This window comes from Trichoplusia ni, chromosome 6 (assembly GCF_003590095.1).
Source record: "Trichoplusia ni isolate ovarian cell line Hi5 chromosome 6, tn1, whole genome shotgun sequence".
Lineage (NCBI taxonomy): Eukaryota > Metazoa > Arthropoda > Insecta > Lepidoptera > Noctuidae > Trichoplusia > Trichoplusia ni.
This window is the reverse complement of record NC_039483.1, coordinates 3,193,925-3,216,850: the sequence shown is the minus strand read 5'-3', so window position 1 is coordinate 3,216,850 and position 22,926 is coordinate 3,193,925. Positions and strand designations below refer to the sequence as shown.

At 35.1% G+C, this 22,926-nt stretch overlaps 1 protein-coding gene across 2 annotated transcripts in view; it reads right to left on the bottom strand.

The window, feature by feature from the left end:
* The window catches only part of LOC113494979 (mushroom body large-type Kenyon cell-specific protein 1), a 172,826-nt gene that overhangs the window by 111,561 nt on the left and 38,339 nt on the right, over window positions 1–22,926 (bottom strand). Inside the window, exon 2 of one of the 2 annotated variants that reach the window (XM_026873531.1) lies at window positions 11,058–11,169. In XM_026873531.1, the coding sequence (XP_026729332.1) occupies window positions 11,058–11,151 (94 nt within the window). In that variant the 5' untranslated portion in view covers window positions 11,152–11,169. Of the gene's footprint in view, window positions 1–675; window positions 1,069–11,057; window positions 11,170–22,926 lie in introns of those variants that run through there. The other variant, XM_026873532.1, reaches the window with a different exon arrangement.

Sequence of the window (22,926 nt, the reverse complement as noted above, 5' to 3'; positions counted from 1 at the left end):
GTTAAAAAAAAGTATCATGAGCGCTCCTCATAAAGTTCCGTCGGCATTATTTTAGCCTACGATCCCGCGTAGAGCTTCGTAGCACCCATTATAATCCAATTAATTCACTAATAAACCAATCCCTAATTGTTTAATAACCTTATTCAATTAAATGTAAGCTAAAAAAAAGTTTTAAATGATAGGAAAATAAAAAAGAAATTTATATTTTTATAACCTAATTAACTGCCAAAAAGTTCGAAATTCGAATGTTTTCAACAAAAGAACGCATTCTAGAATCATTTAAAATTCGAAATCTAATAGAAATTTGAAAATAGAATCGTTTTCTCTATGCCGTCATTGGCCTTCGATCAAAATATAGGTTGCAATTTATTAACGCACACACGTGCAATTCACGCACACCGGTACACCGTAGCAATGTAAAACGACGTAGTCATAGAAAAAGAGTGGGACAGATAAACGATAACGAGTATAGGTGGGGAGAATGGAGGGGGGTTCGTAAGAAAACACAAAAAAATGTGCGTGAACCCTACGCACACAGCGACCGTTACGCGTGCGTTTACATATGCACCGCACGCACACTACCACCACTTTTAGTCAAGGAGAACGCAAGATTAAGGGCACGTAGGACTGACTTTGAAAAATTAATAAAATCTCTTTGTTTTGTTGAGTACTCACATGCGTCAGAGGTGGCCGGATCCTCTTCCGTCCAGTTTGACACTTCGGTAGTAATTTTTGTAAAAAAAAGAAAAAAAGTCGCAATAACAAATCGGCGTCACCGCGGCATGTAATCACGAATCCATTCAGCCGTACTTCACAGCTACAACACTGTCACAGCATAATATATTGTAACACATCACGGTTGTCACTTTACACAAAAATATTCCTTCTATTACTTATTTAATAGTAAATAAAAAATATAGTTCGGGTCCTAAGTTTCCATGTGATATGTGTTTTGCATTTCAGCAATGTACCGCACTTAAATACGACGAATTTGGAAAAAACTCACTAAATCCCAAAATATTTTTCTTAGATTTTGTTTTGTTTTTGTCGAAGCCACTACGCGATGATATGAATATTTTTTTTTATTTTTATAAAATATAGTCTGTGGTCAAATTTTTTTTTAGATTTTTTTGTTTATTTTTCGGAGGTTTTTAGCGGTTAAGTCGCGTGTTGTGGTCCTGTTGTGTGCCGGGAACGGAAATGCGACGCTCCACCGGTTGTGCATAGGCGGGACTGCACCGAGCGCGCACACCGTACTAGACGGCGTGCGTACTTAGCCATTACCTTGTATTTACTGCGACCAGCCTGGCGCGCTCGCCACGTCTTGATCCGCGGTTGTCACAATACTAAATGTTAAAAAAATCGCCGAAAATAAAAATAAAATGTCGAAATGTGTGACTAAATCGAGACTCAAATGATTTCCGAACGTAAACGTATTATTTTTAAATTTATATCTTGGAAATAGTAAATAATATTGTGAAATTACACTAATTTTAACTTAAAACACTATATTTTTTAATAAATTAAAAGGAAACTTAAAATTGATCCTCACCAAAGTATTGTAAACACACATCTTTCGAGGTATCCATTGTCTGGACACAAACTCACTTGTATAATCACTCGAATTTCAATCCAAGCATTTTGTTCCACAGAAACGCGGAACGCTCAAGAACGTTCGGTCGCACTACACACCACTACAGAGACAGATGCAGCGCCGTCTGCACACGTGCGCCTGTGTGCGTGCCCCGCGCTTGTATGAACCTTGTGCATTTCAGTTCTACTTACTTATCTTACACTTTGTTTTAATCCAAATGACATCTTACATTCATCATATTATAACTGAAACCTCCAAAAATCTCAAAAAAGTGTTTCTAATTTTTTTTCATAGAATTTTCTATCCTTGTCTAGTGTGTGTACACGAAAGTTGTGTCTGTGTGCACTTTTTTATCGTTTTTTTCTTCGGCGTGTGGGTGCGTTCGATTGTATAGAGGGTTGTGGGTGTGTGTGTAGAATGCATAGGAATATCGTTGTGTGTGAGTTCTTATAAGAAAATGGTTCAGTGAAAAATTTTGTTGGAATTCGTAGAGATGGCGCTGTTACTATGATGAACGTAGCATCAAAAAATTAGTTACGCGGTATGCTCGCGATTTTTGCAGTTGCATTTATTGGAATAGGGTCGAAAGTCGCCTGTTTGACGTTAATGCCTCGTAAAATTCGTTTGTGACTTTTCTGGCAAGAGTTAGGTAATCTGAGATAGTGATTAGAACAATTTTCATATGTTTAAAGATATGAAAATAGTCTAGATCAACAATATGGGAAAATATTAGCCCTTTAAAACTTTTTCTATAAATGAACTAAAGGGGAAATATTCTACCATCTGGGGGAAGCTTGAGGTTATATCCACCATCTTACCCCTATCTCCAAGCATTTGAGAGAAACAGTGTCATTAGATATGCAAAAATTGTGAAGGCATCTTAGCCGTCGGGCTGAAATTCAGGCGTTGTCTAGCGAAAGTAAAGGAAGGTTTAAATCTGCGACGGAATGGATAAAAAAGTCTTTTGTTGTGTTCCAGAACAGTTTTATGACAATCGGGGGCTTGTGTGACTATTTTTTTGGCAAATGTTGGTAAGACGAAATTGACATTGAAAACTGGCCACTTTATTACATTTTGACCATTTTTTTTGCTATTTCGCTTTGTTCTTTATCTGTATAATTGAATCTGTATGCAACTGTAATATAATGCTACGCAGTAGAAAACTTGTCATTTTGATACTCGGAAACGTACTCAAATGCCAAAAAGACTTCGAAGTTACTCCTGATTTGTAATAAAGAGCAAAAATGCAAGCCTGATCAAAAAAACGACTCCATCATTAAGAAGTTTAATCCTTGTGTCATGGGATATCACTGGGATAACCAATAAGTTGAAATTTTCACAAATCAATAATCAAAATAGGTTAAGTTACAATTGACGGCATACAACTTGATGGGTGACAATTTTTATTTAGCTTACTTATAATAAGCCCTCAGTCGAGAATCTGACTCGTAATTACCCGATTATTTCATCATCTTCTCATATTTTTCTATGAATTTCTTTATGAGCTGCCCATACCCTCTCTGTTTTCAATATTTCCCTCATAGCTGAGAATCATAACTTCCTTTCCTTCCTATTTTATCAAATGCAAAATATAACCGGAACAATTTAACCGAGTTGCATACTTTTAATAGATCTCTACCATACAGTTCAAAGTTTTAACCATTACTAATTCAATCGTAAGTTACAACCGACCTTCGTGTGTATGTATGTGCGATCGTATCTAAAGAACGTATTGTTTCAATTAGTCCGATGAACGAGCTCACTGATACGTTTCGTTATTTTTATTGTTATGTTTCGTTTGTTGTTTAGTGTCAATTTGTGTAAAGAAAATGGTGGGTTTTTTTTGGAAAATTTGGAGTTGGAGGCCCTTTAGATGCAATTACTTTGAAATGATATTTGGAATTGATTTTCTCGTAAAGCTTTTACTGCAAATGTGTATCTTCTATTTTACTTTGTTTTGAAGGGTTTTGACAGAAGGAAACCGTATTTTGTTAAAATAGCAAGTATAAAGCAAATATAAGTTTAAAATAAAGATATAAAGACAATCTTCGATTATTGAATCGATAAAACACACTTTAAAAATCGAATGCAGTCATTTAAAACGGGAACGTTCCGAAACCAAAACATGGAAAAAACTATTCCTTTTTCAAATGTTGACCGTTAGCCCAGTAACAAAATATGGGGCATATCAAAAGTCACCTTGACACACTCACGAACTGAATTGCGATGAAAACAATATGTTTTGTTTTTCATGAAAATATTATTTTGTTCCTGTCGACAGGCGTTGTTCTGTCCACATTTGAATTCAACAGTTGCATGTCGAAAGTTTTTGGTTGATTTTGAACTCAAAATAATGTAAGTTTCTGATTGTCTGCTAAGCTTTTTCTCAAGGTTCGCTCATCTCCTCAATCTATTTGGCTGAGAAATACAGAAGAATAATAAAAAAATATGAACCAGATTTTGATAAATAAATTAATTTAATCAAGATTATCATGTAAAAATCAAAAGACTAATTCCTTTCTCTCCATTAAACATTAACAATTCTATCCCAAAATTGTCGCCCATCTACTAACAAATAGTAGGATATTTGGTTCATATACATCATCCTATGTCAACACCAACTGTATTAATTTAGTACTAGCATAAAACAGCCTACCGTTAAGTTTACCACTTTTCTTCTTGCATCTCTAAACTACAGCATGTGACCAATTCAAACTAATTTAAAAAATAATGACAAAAACTTAGAGAAACTGCCGACATCTCTTAAAACAGCTATTATAGCAGTTAAAGAAAAGAGACAACACTCTACACGGTGCTATTCTCCATTTCGCTCCCACAATTACAAATTCCTTTAACCGATGACGATGGATCCTCAGATAGGTCTATAAGACCATATAAAACGTCAGTATCTTCCCTATAAAGTTAGAAACGCGACAGCTTAGACCTTTAAAGTGCTAATGAGGACATAATTGACCAATTACCGTCATAATGTTTTAATAACAACAGCCTCTGTACCTTTCCGCGTTTTTGTCAGTAACTACCGCGGATAAGATTCTATGGAAGTGGCTGAATTGTAGTTGGGTTTGTAAATGGGTTAGTTAGAATTAAGACAGTGAGGAGTTAGGAAGCTGTTTTGTGTCTGCAACTAGAATTTGGCGCTGAAGCTGTTGGTTCTAGTCTAGTTCTGTTGGTGTAATGTCGAGATGAGAGTTACATAGTCATCATTGGCCTAGCCTTTTCCCAACTATGTTGGGATCGGCTACTAGTCCAACCGGTTTCAGCTAAGTACCAGTGTTTTACAAGGAGCGACTGCCTATCTGACCTCCTCAACCCAGTTACCTGGTTACACGATACCCCTTGGTTAGACTGCTTGTCAGACTTTTCTAGCTTCTGAATACTTGTAACGACTGTCAAAGATGTAGGAATAACAGCCGGGACCCACAATTTAACGTGCCTTCTGAAACACGGAGGAACTCATTATGACAAAGATGGTCACCCATCTACGGACCAACCGCGTCAAGCATAGCTTAACCTGTGATGATTCACTTATGCGGTTACATAGTATTATTGGAAATAAACTAAATTAGCGCTAGTTACTCGAATAGGCTAGATTTAAGCCTCTTTATACCATTGTTATCAGTCCTGATCCAGTATGATTCAAATTTGACAGAAAAACAAAACTACAATTTTTCACTCAGGTTAAAATTGAGCTTTTTTTTACCATTTTTTTTTTATCTCGAGCGCGAACTTTCATGACTTCACTAGCATTTTTTTATATTTTTAGTTTAGCTTTACCAATTTTCGGACAAATTCGACATTTAAATAGAACAACCGCCTATCTTCCCTTTACTTCATTTTGGCTAACTCAGTTGACATTGTCGCATCTAGTAAACCGACATCTTTGTCCAAAAATGTGGGCAAAGCTATGAAGAGGCAGCGTGCAGACTGACCAGCCATTATGATAGTAATTGTTTTGCGTTTGCTCTAGGACGAGAAACATGTTTTAGTTTATTGCTTTAATGTCATTATTTTAATACATTTCGAAAGCTTATGTTGGTACTTTTGATAAGCTGTAAATTACAACCTTACTGCAAATATTTATATGAAACTGCTTAAATGATTACAACTTGTAATCATTTTAGCAGTTTGTAAGTATTTCTGTAAAGAAATTAAAAGTTTCGGAAGATTTTTATTGACAGTAAAATTTGATCTTATATTGATTGAATCTACAGCGCAAAGCTTCTCTTTCCTTTTTTATGTTCTTGTAATTAATACGAAGAAAAATCATTTACAGTAATATAGTAATCATGAAACAAGTATAAATCATTAAGTTATCCTTTAAAAAGGTGAACGTACCTAATAGAACAATCAATTAATATAATTATGTCCTAATAACAAGAACAACATCAATTAAAGGTAAAAAACAAATAAAAAAAAAAAGAACATCAGATCTTTCTAATCGTCTATCCAATAACAAAATTCTTGAATTGTCTTTTCAGACTATCGAAAACATGCCATTTGATTTCCTATTGTAACCTCTCAGATATAAGGTTTATTTTCGGATGCCCCAATTAAAGCTATCGTTCGTTGCTCTCCTAAACAGAGGTGAACGACCTCTTGTCGTAGACGCTCTGAAATTAATTGCTTATTGATGTAAAACTAAGGAAATATCAAATGTAGGACGTTGTTATACAAAACGTAGAAAACAAACGTGTTATACAAAGTATTTTATACATTTTGTACAAACTTTTACATCTTTCGTTCGTTCTAAATTTGAAAATAAGTTTCGTTATCACTAGGCCATGGAAGGTTAACGACCTTTCCATTCTTCCATTTTCAATTATTCCATAATTGAAATTAGAACGTTTGTAAGAATCCTTACGAGTTTGTGACGTCATCTGTATTTTTGAACTCCGAAAGTTCGTTCGTTCGAATGTAAGTCAATTAGAGATGTTTTTGAATTAAGAATTTGTTTATTTTTACCAAATATTTCTTTGATATCACGTGTTTTTACTTTGTAATAAGTTTTTAAATTGTTGTTTGAGTTTTATAAGTAGTATTTCATTGCGTTTTTTTTGTTTTTTTATTTCACATTTGAGTATATTAGTATTATGTAGATATTTGTATTGCACTATTACGTTTTTTTAGTCTCAAGGTATTATTTTTTTTCTAGATCATATCTATAATAATATCATCTTTATCATTAAACACATCGAAAACAATAAAAGGCAACCAAAATATTCATCGTCAACATGCCAATCTCTTTATGATAACATTCGTAAATAATATTTTTATTGAAAACCCGAACCCACGTCTGTCGGGAACAGGATCGAATCCCACGTATTTAACCACTGAACCGCAAGGGGTTGTCAGTTACAAACAATCCGAAATTGTTTTTAAATGCCGTTGTACGGTAACAACAGATTTGGGTTACCAATTTAAAAATATAGATTTTTTGTGCGAAATTCGTTGAAAAGGGAAAATATTCGCATTACTCGTTTAAAAATGTTTTTCTTTTGTACCTGAAGCTTATAGTTCAGGATATTTGTAGTCATGGTCTAAAATTTAATTAACATGAATGAATTGAATATTCTTTTCCAAGTACCAAGGTACTCATAACTCTTATACAACTTAAAGTATAAATGCAACCGACAAACGTACCTTCCCGGCTTAGTGTAACATCGTAATTAAACATCTAGAAACTTGTTCGCAGCTCTGCCTTATTTAGTCAAAGCTCTATAAGGGAACAATGATACGCCGCTACTTATATTACAAAAAAAACATCCTTAATTGACATAAAATAATATGACATGACATTTAAAGCTCTAATTAAAAACCATTTTAAATTATTGTAGGGCAGCAAGCGCAACAGATAAGTCCCGTTTCCGAGAATCTTTGGAACTAGATCGGAACACTTCTTTTATCTAAGACGCCATGACACTTTTTTGTCGACCTAAGATGGCGAGTGACGTAGGCACCCGGCTAAAACAAAAGAAAGCCGCACCCATTTAAGCGAAAAAAAATTTCGTGCACAAAAAAAAGCACAGCAAATTTAAAACTGCTGCAAAACCGGTGGAAAAGCACGAACGTGTTGAATCAACACTGCCAGCAAATCAACAAATAGGAACAACGAAAATCCCGAATTCACGGGGTAGTACGCTACGTAATCCCGGCACAGCGGGCATGCAAACTCGTAACAGTGCCACATTTACCGGGGAAGGCATCAGACGAACACTTGTTGCTTGTGAATGCCAACTCCACGCTCCCAGACGCCAAACTTCTGCACCGACTGCAATTACTGGCACAACCGAATTACAGTCCCGAAACCAAAAAACTCTTACGATACTTCAATCAACTTTCCCGATAACTTTGCAAAACTTTTTTTTTTAAACTACACTAATATTATACTATTTAAAGCCAGCAAAGTATTTAACAGTTACAAAATACTAGTATTAAAAAGCACCTATTATCAATTCACAGCACTTCACTACGTCGTCTTGTTCTTAAGACGCGACGCACTTTACTACAAGACGATCGAGAAATTTAAATTTTGGGTTCGGCGTTACGTTTCTCGCGTTAAAACTTTGTATGCACTTGGGGTTGAGGGTTAAAAATGAGTTTTTAGTATTTAGGATACGTTAGCCGTTGTTGGAGACGAGGTATTGAATAATTTAGCCTCTGATTGCGGGGAGAGAAGTTGCATTAGTGCACGCCGTCCCGGTTGCAACAGGTTGTTTGGCAGAGAGCAGCAGGGCGCATGCGCGCAGCCGCGGCCGATGCACGCCGCTACAATGGTCGCAGATGATATTCGATTATTACGGAGATAACAATTTTATACTGAATATCTGAATATTTCAAATGTCATTATTTGTGTTTAGATCGGTGTTGTTCGATAAACATATTATATTACATCGTAATCACGTAGAATTATGATGTTGCAGAAAATAATATTTTGGTCTATGTGATCGTTTTAGATTCGTCAGCGTGCAGCATTTTAAATACAAATAGCAATCACGTCTGCAATTTAAACTAGACAACAATTAAAATGCATACACATGTGTTTTAACACTCACTAACTATAAGAATATTAACATCTGTTTGCAAGCCATTACTTAACAGTTGATTATAATTGCTTCCTCTTCGGCAGCCAAATAATTTTTTTAAAGGTTCTTTGAACATGTCACTTTTCAGCGACAACTTTGACATTCGCTAAGTGGAAATTTACAAATTCTTCGTAAATTACTGTTAACACGTTGGGTATATGTTATTTCTTCAAAAGTTTCCATAACATATAGCCACTAACGTATCGACTGTTTAGCGATATCCTGTCTCAAACTAAGCTCCAATTTTCATTTCGCAACGTTCCATATAATGTCAAGTATTTTGCTTAACAAATTACAAAACAAAATATTTAAATTGATATTATAGCAAAAAAAATGTCATCTTTAATCCTCAGTTAAAACATTTAATGATGTCACTCGTGCGGTCATTGTGGATCGATCGCTGCACCGCTCTTGGCCTCTATAACCACGTGTAGAATTAGGTAGGTGATACCGTCGAGCGCCTTATCTCTAACCCAAAACTAGTCACCGAGCAGTAATCACCACTGTGATAAGAATGGTGATTAGTGTTTGTAAGTTTATTTCGATTTTTTGTCAGGGAAGGGTTAAGTGTGTAAATATTGATATGTGGTTAAGATAGTTGGTAATCACCATTGGTGATTTTACCTTTTGTCCTAATCTTATGGTAAATTTATACCCTTCAAGAAATCAAACTTTGATATTTGAAAGTTATTATTGCTTAGACTAGCTTAACAGTCACCACAAAAATAATCACCACACCACCGCCTTTTTTTAATTACACATAAATACAAAACCATAGTTTTATATTTTTGCGTAGCTTTCAAAGATAAGTAAAAATAACCACTTCAAAATTTAGTTCCCAAAATTTTCTCCGGAAGGCCAGATTAACTCAGCAAAATAGTAGATAGATACATCTAACCAATCAAAACAAAAAATCGTATTTGGCTACGATAATAATATGTTCTACCTAAAAAGAAGAAATTCATCTCCATAAATAAACATTGAAAACAGGAATTCTACACATTTTTACTCATTTCCGTCTTGCCATCATTTTCATTCAAATCAATTGTTTTGACAGACAGACACACAGTAAGATCTAGTCAATAATATATCGGTCACGGCTACCCAGCATCCTTTTATTGTCCCAAGATATGAACAATCGATAATATAGGTTTAATTAAACATCCTGTATATAATGGGTGCGAGCGAGAAAGAACACGTATTTGGTTACACATTGTCTATGGAAAATTGTCGATGGTTTTCCTTTATTGTCGTTGGTCAATGAATGTTCTTTTTCTATCCGACTGCTGCAAGAAAGTGTGTTGTTTTATTTTTTGTCTTAAAACAAAAGTAAGCAAGCATCAATAATTGTAGTAATTACACTTATTCAAAAATATTTTTTTTAAAAATTACCGGAAAACTTATACCTAAGTATCAACGAAAAAGGCTTTTAAAAACCCTAAATAATTCGAAAAATTATAAAACAGACATCCCAAAAACAAAAAACAATTTTAATTTCAACAAAAAATAACATTTACTAAAAAAAAAGAAAAACAATTTAGAACCAACCTACCTCAGGGCACACAAAAGTGTGGAAACCTCTCTAAACTCAGCAAAAGTTGGTTTTTAATCCTAAAACTAGAATCGCAATAAGGCCGCTAAACAAACAAACAAAATTCATACAAGTTGTATGAAATTTGAATGAACTAACACTGTAACTGCATGGCGTTTGTATGAAAGATAAGCGGGTTTTCGATGCTCACGTTTTGGTAAATAGAAAACGGTATTTTAATATAAATGGGAAAGTCATTTCAGTACTTTCGTGAAGTATTTAGGTGAAATTAAGTGCTTCTGTACGGATTATTTTAACATGTTGCTTTTTAGCTACGCTTTTATAAGTTGTAGTGGTTTTCCATCTTTGTGCATTTTAGACTAATTAGGTTCATACATTTTATTAAAAAAGGTGATTTATAGCTTGATAAAATGTTATTCTTCTATACTTTCTAGTACATGAAACGATTCATTTGAATTTCGAAAATTAAAATGGTTTCGAATTTTAAACTTAACTTTTCTTACGAAGTTTAAATTTAAGTAATTTCACTTTCATTTTTTTTCCTTTTTCAAGTTCATTTTAAACAAATAAACATTATAAATTAAATGAAAAGTAGGGTTGTCAAACATACTGTTTGCTTTAAATATCAGTTATTATCAGCTTTCAATACGCTTTCGTTGTATTTCGTTTCCAACAAACCGGACATGTGAAAACCGACGAGAAAATCTGTCTTCGCTTTACTCTGAAATCACCTAGCAGAAGCTTTTTAGGACCTTTTTCTCAGACTATTCCCCAGCAGTGGGCTAGACCATGATGTGGTACAACTTACCCAGTATGTAGACCATGTTCTTAGTCCAGCGTTGCAGCTCCTTGCGTATGGTGCGACGTTCCTGTTGACACCGCGCGAACGAGCACTCCGCCATGGCACACAGACGACAACCCTGTACACAAAATAATAAAATTGTTTTAAAAAATAATCCTTGAATAAATAATAAATAGATCTAAAAAATCGAAATAGACGTTTTTAATTTTTAATTGGCCATTTAAATTATCAAAATGGTCCATACGTTTTTATAGTTTTAAATTACAGTGTCATTGGATTTGAAGCTACCCTGAAAATTTCATTTTTATTTTTTTGTTTCCACTCTGTTCCTGTTCTTTTTAAAAATCAAGTAAAACCTACACAAAACAACTACGTACTTACTACTATTACTTAAAATAAGTATATTCGAGTACAAATGTCATCTAAGTAGGTACATCAAAATGTCTCTACAGAGACCAAAAATGTACGTAAATAAAAACCCATACTGTTATACTACGGGATTCAGAATAAAGCCCGGATTTCCCAATAACGTTACGTAAACGGCTTTAACATAACTCCGGCACCGTGAATATAGTCCGTCGTTCCAAAGTTCCAAGTTCATAAAAGCCAATATTCGGCGGACATATTAATTCTCATTCGACCGACCATAAAGTTGCCTTACGCCGAACGTTTTCCGACGAACCGGCAAAATGTTCTCAAACAAATTTTGAAATAAAATCATCTTTAGGATGTCTATAGAACAGAAAGCTGCCCTTGTTTTTTCTTTTAATTAGGTGTTACAAAGCATTAAAGTCCCATTTTCAACTGAGGTCAAAACCTAATTTGATTTAGTAAAGATCGCCGACTCGTCGCAGGAACTAAAATTTCATTAAGTCTCGTTTCCGAGCTACGAGTGTCTTCGAAAACCGAAGCGACACCCAAAGCAAAATAAAAACGTTAAACTCCTTTTCAATTACTATAACATTCATCGAAGTATCGAACCCGCCGGTCAATGGCCTCCGGAGGAGCTAACGAAATTCTACGAAAAACCTCGGATCCTCATCAAGTGCGCCCGACACCCCCCGAATATGCCCGAACCCCCCGAATCTGCCCCCGAATTCTTATTTCAAACTCCAGACGAACGGGGGGCCGGGGGGTATCGCGAAACTATTCTTATTTTAAAATCTCTCTCCACGGAATATGCCACGAAAGAGGTTCTTATTTTAAAAATATCACGCTCCACCGAAATTTTCTTATTTTAAAAACTTGAGGGGGGTGCGAACGTTCTTCCGAAATCCACCCCCCCTCCCTCGTGCACCCCTTGGTGGCCAGTTATGATATTCTTATTTTAAAAATCGCTCGAAGCGTTCCGATTCTGTTATTAAGATGTTGGTGTGTGCAAGCTTTTATGAGGCCGCTTGTACGTGAGCCGGGATCATCTAAGACACAAAGGGGTATTTCGCTAAACCTATACATTGTTACGAACCGACCGAGGTCGTCCGGTGTCGCGATAAAAATAATAATAAAGCTTGAAAATAAATAAATACTAAATCACCATTCAGCATCCCTGACCTACGTGACCCAGTTGCGAGTTATGTAGCCAATTCTTGATTCACATAAATTGTAATTTCTAATTTCGCATAACGAAGTGCGCATAGACGATGTGAAATTTAAATTTTCTCAGCGTGAATGTCTTCTGTGCGGGCATGGCGGGAGAGTGGGAACAATCTGTGCGCGTAATGAGATCACCTGTATTGGGGCATCGCCTGAAGACACGTGTACCGTATTGATTTCGAGGATTACGTGTACACACTCAAGTATCGCCTTAGCCCACGTCTACATGTCAACCGCGTCGGCGACACCTCGCATTTGAAAACCAAAACAGCTGAACGCTCATCGATCATTCGAAAATTGTATTCGAATTCGCAATCCCAATTTCGAAATTCGAACAGACAAAATAGTACAAGAATTAAAAAATTCGAATCGGCGACCAATAACGTTTCCCGCCAATTTCCATGGCTGTCAAATTTGGGGCCGCCGCGCCCGCCACCCTTCCCAGATCAATTTACGATAACTCGGTTTGAGCTCCGTCCCGCTCCGCCTTAAGACGCAGCCCTATCCCCGTCTCCCCGCGGATAAGTTCTAGAACTGGGCAACTGCTGAGCACTAACACCCTACATCTGATACTCTTACACGAATTATATTTAAATATTGATTGAAATTTTGTTTGACAACAATTCAATTGCGATGCCTTGGATTGAACTACAATTAGACACGGACTAATAGACGAATAATGCGATTTCGAAAGGTAATCTGACAATCAAACAATATTTTGTTGATAATAAAATCGGCAGTAACAATAAACCATGTCGAAATATAAAATAAAATACTTTACAATTCATAACAAGTGCTCGATAATAAGACGTTATTTTTCTTCCCACATTAGTTATTAAGATATCTACTTGGTGCACACATGCAACCACCCTCTTATCAATTTAATAAAATATCATTCCGGTATCTACCCCTAGTAAATAGTGGTGACCCCGTTTCTATCAGATACTGTGTTTCCCCGCGCACCAGTGTCGGGACCATTCTCTCACGCGGATATGGCCCGGGACTTATTTTTAACTGTTGTGTGCGTCTTGGGCGTGTGTGTGTGCATGGGGGTGGGGCGTGCGTGTGTGTGCGTGCGTTTGAAATATTCCCCCGTAGCGTGGCGCAGGGAATTGATGTTTTTAATTAGTTTCCAACGGTTTTCGTTGGTGGCCTGCACTGCTCGATTTTATTATTATTTATTAAATTAATTTAAAAATTTATATTTACAACAACGTTCGATGCACTATTTGAAATCAGAATGTCGATACGAAATTGTGTCGAATTTTACATGTGGAACAACAGAGCCGTTATTGAAGCGAAACTTTAATTGAAACACACTATCCGTTAAACAATTTGAGAAAGTTGAACTAAAATATAAAACAGTCGAGTAGAGTAACCCGGTACGTTTCCTGAAAACTTTCCTTTGTAGGCGAAAATTCAATAGGCGGGAAGTTCGGTCGCGCCTGTGCCAACCGCCCGCCATTGTACGGGTTAACGGACATTAAAAAGAGTCTAATAAAACTATACGACAGCATGACGACATAGCTCTTAATTCAAACCATTGACGTAACAAACAAACGAATGAATCTGACACAGAAACGTACAAAACGTCAATACGGAAATTATGATGTAAGACAAAAGAAAATGGCTGAAAATCGATAAAAAAATTGCAAATCACAGAAAGAATTTGAATTCGAATTTTACATTCAAATCCCGCAACCAAATATACACCTGTTTGAATTTAAATTTCGAACGTATGGAATGCACTGTCACAGAATAACTCTAAGCCAAGCTTAAATATTTAACAACTGTTATTTTGTGAACAGTTTTCTATGTGCGTATGCTTCTGTGTCAACTGTGGAATTTGCCACAGACTAGATAAATTCGAGTAAGAGAATTTTCATGCCGGGACTCGGTGCGGAGTTTTGTGTTGGTTTTTGTTAGGCTGTGAAGTTGGTATACCTGTTGCGCTGCGCTCTTGTTTTTGTTGATCGCTAGTTTTGGCGCTGGCCGCCGTTTGATACGAGTTTATCATGAACCGAGTAAAGGCTTATGTTGTTCATATTTTTTTATTTATTCGAATTTCGAACGTCGGTTTTCGCACTTGGGGAAATTTGTTTTATGAACGGGTTTAGTTGAACAGCTTTTGTTTTGGTATTCTGTTTCGAATGTTCGTTATTCTGAACTGGGATTTTAAATGGTTTTATTGGAATTACACGACGCGACGTTTAGTTTTTCATAGTTGGTTCTTATGACACATTTTCTACCGTTTAATCTAGTCTTATTCTTCTTTAAGTTAAATGTTCACAGAATGTAATTATACGCAGATATTTTAATATTAAATGGAACATGTTGAATACGGTAACAAAGTGAATTTAAAGTTGTTGCAAGTTTGCTGTAGGCTGAGTTAAATTTGCATGGCTGCAATGAGACCTGTTGCGTTTGCCTGCTGTGAGTACATAGATTTATTTGGCGACAGAACTAGCATTTTGTTTATATTACAGAATGTAATTTCAGGTTTGTAATATTATTATATTTACTCTTTTAAATTATACATTGCACGAGAATATTATTTATGATGTCGTTTTAAGGTGTCTTAGGTAAACAAAAGATTTGAAATGCAAAAAGAACTTGTAAACACAAAACAGAATCGACACAAAACACAACGCAGACTTCTTTATGTTTCTATATTCGAATTTGAAAAAGTTCGAAATTCGATTCCTATTACCTATCACAAACAAAGACAGACTTCGAAAAAAAAAATGAACAAAAAATTGCATTCCATTTTCCAATTCCAAATTAAATTTCGAACGTTCCTTTCTTAAATTCAAAACACCTGCCGAATACACAGTAAAGATACGGTATCTAGACATAAAAAAGCAGTGACCATATCCCAAAAAAGTCTTATCCGAGTTTATCCTAAGTTCGTGGGAGGGGGGCGGAAGTAGGGGGGGAGGGTGATTCTCCTCCGCGCCTGTGTGAAAGAATGCTAGGGGAATCAATACAGCGGTGCACATTAAATTGGCCAGGGAGAGGGGAACCCACCCCTTTGTCAATTTTTTTCGGTAATTTTAGATTGTAAGCTGTGTTATGATTGTAAGAATTCTCTTCGTATGGTAAATTTTATAAGGAAATTATGTTAGTTAATTTATATGTTAATGCAAGACACACCTAGTTATAACGTTGGCTGGAAAAATAACTTGTGGAGAATGTAGATAAGGGTTTTCAACTAGAAAGAGAAAGAAACATGCTTTTCGGATGATACTGACTTGGCATGTCAAATTCTTAAATCTGATGATGACAAACAATTTATAAAGATTATTAATTAATGTTCGTAAGATGAAATGGTTTTAAATTTCAGATAATATTTCTAGCTTTTAGTATTCATGATGGTTCGTTTCGGTCTATTTCTAAGTATAAAGGCGTCGCGACGCAGGCCTGTTGCTTTTGTTCCATAAACTGTTACAAAGGCGTTTACACGCTCAGTCTATCAGTCCGCCGGATGACGTCACCTCGCTAATAACTTTAAAAATAGAATAGAACACGAGTTTGAGTGTTCTGATTTGAAAGCAGAATGCTTTTTAAATTGATCAATTATTCTGTTTCGATTTTCAAATGTTTCACTTTGAGGGTTATTTATTTTTTTGTTGGAAAGAGTGTATTCGATATTTGAATACAAAGAAATGCAGCTGCATTTCAAGGCAAATAGAGCAAAACACACGCGATAAGAGTGCTTCAATATTTTATAAAAGAAATTGCTACTTAAGTACTCCAACCTCTTCACCGAAGATAATGAAGAAAATGTTTTACATAATTTTACTCTAACCGTATCGATTCGGGAGCCTAACTAAACGTTTTCTATGAAGAAATGACAACAAAACGTCGGTTCGTAGAAACAATGTCACAATACGAACTGCTAATTTTCAGTCACAATCAAAATAACAAAGTAGACAAAAACGTCACAAAACACCGACCCCATTTTCTTAGTGCTTAATTGTCACGGAGGGAGAACGGGTAAAAGTGAACAAAAATAGCCCAAGTTTTCTTTCCGTAGACTGAAAAATCTTAACAAAAAACTTAAAATAAAGGGTAGGAATGAGCCATCAGTACATCAACAATGGTAGGAAAAACAGTCGGGTGAAATTGGTCATAATGAGTGTCTTCTGGCCCTACCTCCCCCTACCCCGGCTTCCCCTTTGGGTCAAGCGGGGAAATAAAATTTTAAATTGAAGCCGTGAAAAAGACAAAAATGTTGGAACCGGGAGTTTTAAGGGTGGGGCACACCGAGATTTATGTTAATGTATTTTCGTAATTTTTGTATTAAATATTAAAAGATTTATTTTGTTTGGATATTTTATCCTTCTGATTACTTTTAATAGTAATGGTGTTACATGCAGACATTTAAGATTTTTTATTTCTGTCTTGTGTAAAGAAAACAAGATTTTCATTGTTCTTATTTAAAGGCCTTGACAAGAGAGAACATAAGTTTACTATGAAATTAGAATGTATACTTTGAGATCTTTCACTAAAAAATATTTTCTATTTTTTATGGATCGAAGAGCGTAGTGTGAACCACCCTTATAAGAAATGAACTACGTCTAGGGAGAAAATGGAAATTATTCAGTGAATTTAGTATGTATGTGCTATTTAATATATAATATTCAATTTACATTACAAAGGGTGTCGAAAAAAGTATGTACAGCGTTCTAGAACGTTTTAAATTCAAATGTTGAATTCAGAATTCGAAAGGGAAAAAAGATTTGATTGGATTCTTTTCTTGATTCTTAATTTGAAATTTTTGTCGGCTCCTTTGTTCGCGTTATATTTTTTGTTTCTGATACTGGTCTTTTTAGAATGAACCTTTTGTGTATAATTTGGAGTGTGCGAAAAATGTAGAAATTAGATATGTCTTTTTTACATTGGTTAAATGATGGTCTACCGGCTAGTATTAAGATGGTAGTTGCGCTATTTTAAGGGAAGAAACTTCAATCTTTCTTAAAGGAAACTGTCTCAAAATGTAACTGGTTGTGATGTATCTTTAATTAGTTCTATTACTATACTGACTTACGATGAATCTTATTTTACGTCTCCGTGTATATTTCGAGAAGACAGTATTTCATTTACCTAAATGCGATTCTACAAAAATTAACTATTTTCCAGGTACAAAATAATGTCTAGAATGAATCAGCCTTGGCCGCCTCAGTCTAGCTAGCGAACATCATAGGTCAGCGTTTCGTCCTTAAACCAAGGTTATGATAAAATTTATGTTTAAACTAAGTTATAGAACTTTTTGTAAAATAATCTATCGATTTATAGATAAAACTTGTTTGAACGAAACGCAATCGTATTTTAAATTCAGTTTTCATGCATGGAAATGAAGATCTTACTTCAAAAAATCAATCAAAATCAAAAAGGTTTTATTTCATTTTTATCACACTTTGAAAACATTACAATAATGACTCTAGTCGAGTAATATTTTTTTTAAGAAATGTTCTAAGAAAGAAAAAGCGTCCTAAAATAAAAATAAAAACAAGGTATTCACAATAAACTTAAACAAACAACAATAAATTACAACTAAAACAATGTATTCAAATAGACAAATCAAATGTATTCAAATCATTTTTCCTAATCATTCTCTCCCCTACAACCTTTGTCCCATCATTTCCATACTCCCCAAAAAATGTTTCCGACATAAATCAAAATTGAATCCTACATCTGTATATGTAGGACGGCCACTGTCCTACAGACCCCTTTTGTGTGTTTTATCCATTAAACACATCTTATGAAGCAATTAACTTCCATACAGGCTGTCAAAATTGAAATTCTGATGAAAATGAAACCACAAGCTTTCGCTTTTAATACTTTGGTCGTTTTATTTGGTATTTTTCGTTTATAATGGCGTAATTTATCTTTATAAAATTGGTTTCAGATTTTTACGAAATTACGTCATGTGAGGTGTTAGTTAATATTCTATTTCTAGGTAACTTTATATCCAAAGTTCTTAGATTTATTTTTTGTGGACTTATCCCACTGCTGGGCAAAACGAGCATTTGAGGTAGCTCAATTCATCAATTCAAGAAACTACGATACGAGATAAGAAAGGAATAAATTAGTACAAAATCAAACAATGTTTAAGGTAAAGCCATAATAAATATCAAAATAGATTTTCAGAATATTTTCTTTTCTTTCATCGCCAAGACAACTGAACAAATAGGTAGATGAAATGAAACTCAACAATCTAGATATTTGTATTCAATAAAAGATCAATACTTTTTCTTATCGGCAAGATTAACAGACAAACAATTATAAAACGCGATTCTAGAAAAAAAAAAAAAAACGCACACTACAATCTACATCTAAGATGGCGAACGTAATTTGATCTCCATACAACATCCAACTAGCACACGTAATGAATCAATGTAATTAATAAAAACATATCGCCCGTTCTCCCCCCACCGCCCCCCTATCGGCCACACCAGCGCTGCTCTATCTTCGGACGCAACACACACAAACTAATAATTAATCATCCGGCGTCTTCCCACTTTTCTTGCCCCCTAACCACCCGTATTTAATTCCTCGTACAAAACACCCCATCCTCCCCTTTTTTTTACTCTCCCGAAGTGTTTTCATTCTGCTCAGAAGAGTAGAAGCGGGTTTTCTGACTACAAATTGAATTTTGTGGTTACTTGTGAATATTTCAGCTTGAACCAGGATATTAAGTGGTCTCGGTACATGTTTATTATATTTATGTTTTTGTTACGTTTTTTTAATCTCGAACCTAACATAAGGTATGTATTGGTAATTAATTTGCAAAGTCCTAGTCGCGACGCAGTTGTCGGTCATATCCATAATATTGCCAACGTCTGGTGGAATATTTCACGATAACAGCCCAATATTGTAGCCTACATATTTGACAAACAATTTATCAAATAAAAAGCGATTTATCGTTCAAAACATTTTATCCTATATGAATAAAACAAGGACCATAGCTAGGATAAACCAATTTCCAAATCAACATCCAACTGTGTTACTGTCTTTCAGAGTCAACGGATTCATAAGCCTGAATGTAGTAGATAATTCTGAATACCTTAACCTATCCCAAGAAAACATCGTTAAACATGAATTAATTTATTCTGTAAGTAGCCTCACTTATACATACATGTCTTATTTCGAGAACGCTAGAGTCGACATTGTGGAAACCAATATTTGGGAATATTTAAAGCATGTATTATGCCACACCAGAAGCCTACTACACGGATAGCCGAGGGGTTGAGGTCACTAAGCCAGACCCATTGATCGGATTCGATCCCCATGTAGGACATGCGTTTGTGTGATCTGATCTGTGTGATGAGTCTGGGTGTCTTTGTGTATGTGACTTGAATGTTTGTGAAGCCCCCCGTTTTACAAGGATTTAGTTCCTTGGTGTGGGAGTCGTTTAAAACAAATAGATTAATCAGGTTTTACATCAAAAATACCAAAAAAAAGTTCCGTTACTCTCAAAAAAGGTCTGAAAAATATATGACGTTTTCAGGCTGAAAGTTAAAGCAGACTGTTACAGTAACCCACTGCCTACAGACTCGGTTACTATAGCGCTGGTGTCGAGACCGGGTTAGCAGAAATGTGGGTAGGCGTAACATAAGGTAAGGCTTTAAAATTTTATATTGCTTTGAAACAGGGAGTATTTTGTGTTTTAGAATATTTTTTTATGAGTTTATGATTTTTTTTGTAGATATGTTACAAAACATATCGAATATAATAAGAAAACATGGGAAAGTGGGAACACAATTGACTGAAAATATCGAGATCAAAATTCATAGTGCTGAGATTGTTGCAAAATTTGATTTCTCGGACTTACCGATAATTGTTATTTTCTATTCCTAAAAGATGGGTTTAGATGAATAACTAATCAATAAATCTAGTTGGCTCGTCTTAATGCAATGGTGAAGAGTCGGTAAAATATGTTAGTAGTTTAATATTTTTTGATTACTTTGCTTGTTTATACGGATCAATTTCTGCAAACGCTGTTTCAATATTAATTGAACTGTTGCTAGTTTAGTGAGGAGGTAATATTACCTACTTATTTTTACTATCGATATACAGCTAAATAAATTAAAAGTAATTTTCTAAAAAACAAGTATCAAAAAAATATTCAAGGAGTAACATTCTCGGCAATGAACGAACTTGTAAGAGATAAGTCTCAGATTTGATTCCTGTTTCAGGCACGGTGCCAAGCGGGTCAAGAGTACGTCCAGATGAGCGCCGCCACGGATTTATTGTTTGTATCAAAACAACGAGTGAATACTGGACTATTCTGTTAGTTTAATATGGAGCAGAGAAAGATGGTTAAATAAATTTGGTAGTAATATTGGAGTGTACTAGGGTACTACATCTTCTTTTACTAAATAAAAAACATACGTAAAGTATAATAATGTATTTTTCATTTTTTCATTATTATTCGTTTATCTTTTTAGCGAGTAAAACGTGCTTGATCATATTAAATCTTTGTCTATGGGCTGGGCGCGGGACTTATATTGTTATTCGTCATTAAAGCAATGACATAGTTATATTTTTGTTTTTCTTTGCACCTAAGTGCTTCTTGATATCTCTGCATTATCCTTTGATTAGCTGTTAGTCAATAACACAGGTATTATGTCCGTTTTTGGACATAGTTCATTCACAAGCAGCATTAATAAATAAATAGATATATTCTGAGAAAAAACGAATTCCGCTATCCGATAAAAATATACTGTAGAAAAACTGATAACAATTTTAAAGAAAATGCCAGTTTTCAGCTGATGTCTTCGATTTTTGTCGAGAGGTTTACACGGACGAAGCCACAGGCTGTATCTAGTTAGACATCATTATTGATCCAATGACAATGGATGTTGTACTAAACATTTTTATCACCATTTCGAATACTTTTTTTTTAAGTATTGGACACCTATTTATCAACTTTTACGAGAACAATAAATGTTATTTACAGCGATACTTTGATTAAGCATCGCCACTTAAAAATCAGTATTTTTTACAATTTGTGCTAAATTATGTCATCACGACCCCCACTTCTTCTAGATCGTTCTTTATTATTTTACATAAAATATAAATTCTTACAATTTTATACGTATTTTTATAATAACTATCGTGAGACTGATTCATTATTAAATGATGTAACGGTTTACTCACGTGTATTTATCGGGGTAGCCCGACTAGTTTCGGACCCAACCGGAGTCCTTAATCATGAGCAGACGCGGCGGGATCGCGAGTTCGACTCGCGAGTTCGACTCGCGATCCCGCCGCGTCTGCTCATGATTAAGGACTCCGGTTGGGTCCGAAACTAGTCGGGCTACCCCGATAAATACACGTGAGTAAACCGTTACATCATTTAATAATTTTATACGTAACTGATGGACTACATACACATGTGCCAAAAGTTTTGGTACTTATCATACGGTAATTAGTTTAATTCTGTAATGATCTAGAAGTTTATTGTCCTGAAAACTAAAACAGGTATTTCTAAAGTCCACTAAAGCGCTCCTGATTTATAAACAAAGGCAGGCAGGAGCAGCAGACCAGACAAATTAAGCAGAATCAAGCGTAAATCATAATAACCACGGGAACCAAAAATCTAATTAACCCAACATAACAAAGAAAGCTTTGTAACATCTTACGGGTTGAAAGAGCGAGAGGAGAGAGAAAAATGCATCCTCAACCCCGCGGGGGTGCACACTCACCCCACGAGGGGGTGGCTGTATACATTTTTTCTTTTCCTTTTCTTAAGACGAAAATTTGTTACGCTTTTTATACTTATACACCCCGGGTGGTTCGCCCGCGATCGATAGCAGGGTGGTATGCACCCCTTATCACTACCTCCCCTTATCAATTTTTCGTGCAGTTTTTGCCCTTATTATACGGAACCTTTACTTTAATTATTGGATATATTCTTGATATTGGACTGAATTCTTTTGAGTTTAGGGTTTAAAATCGTGTATTATGAATGTCGAGACAATGAGATATGTATGAATATTTTTATTTTGTGCTGCACACACGTTTTCTTTGCCTTTCAAAGACAAAAGATTTTCCGTTTTTCTTTGGGAAATGAGAATGATGCGATTGGTTATGTGGTCTCTTGGTTTATTATGAGAAAATATCTAAGTGTGGTACACATGAACCTTTAGATGCAGTTTTATGTTTAAAGAATATGTATGTATGTCTGAATATTGTGTTTTTTTTCATTGCGGAACGTTTCTTAATATTTGTTTGTAATAATAGTTTAGTAGGACAAATGCTTAGTGATTCAAGA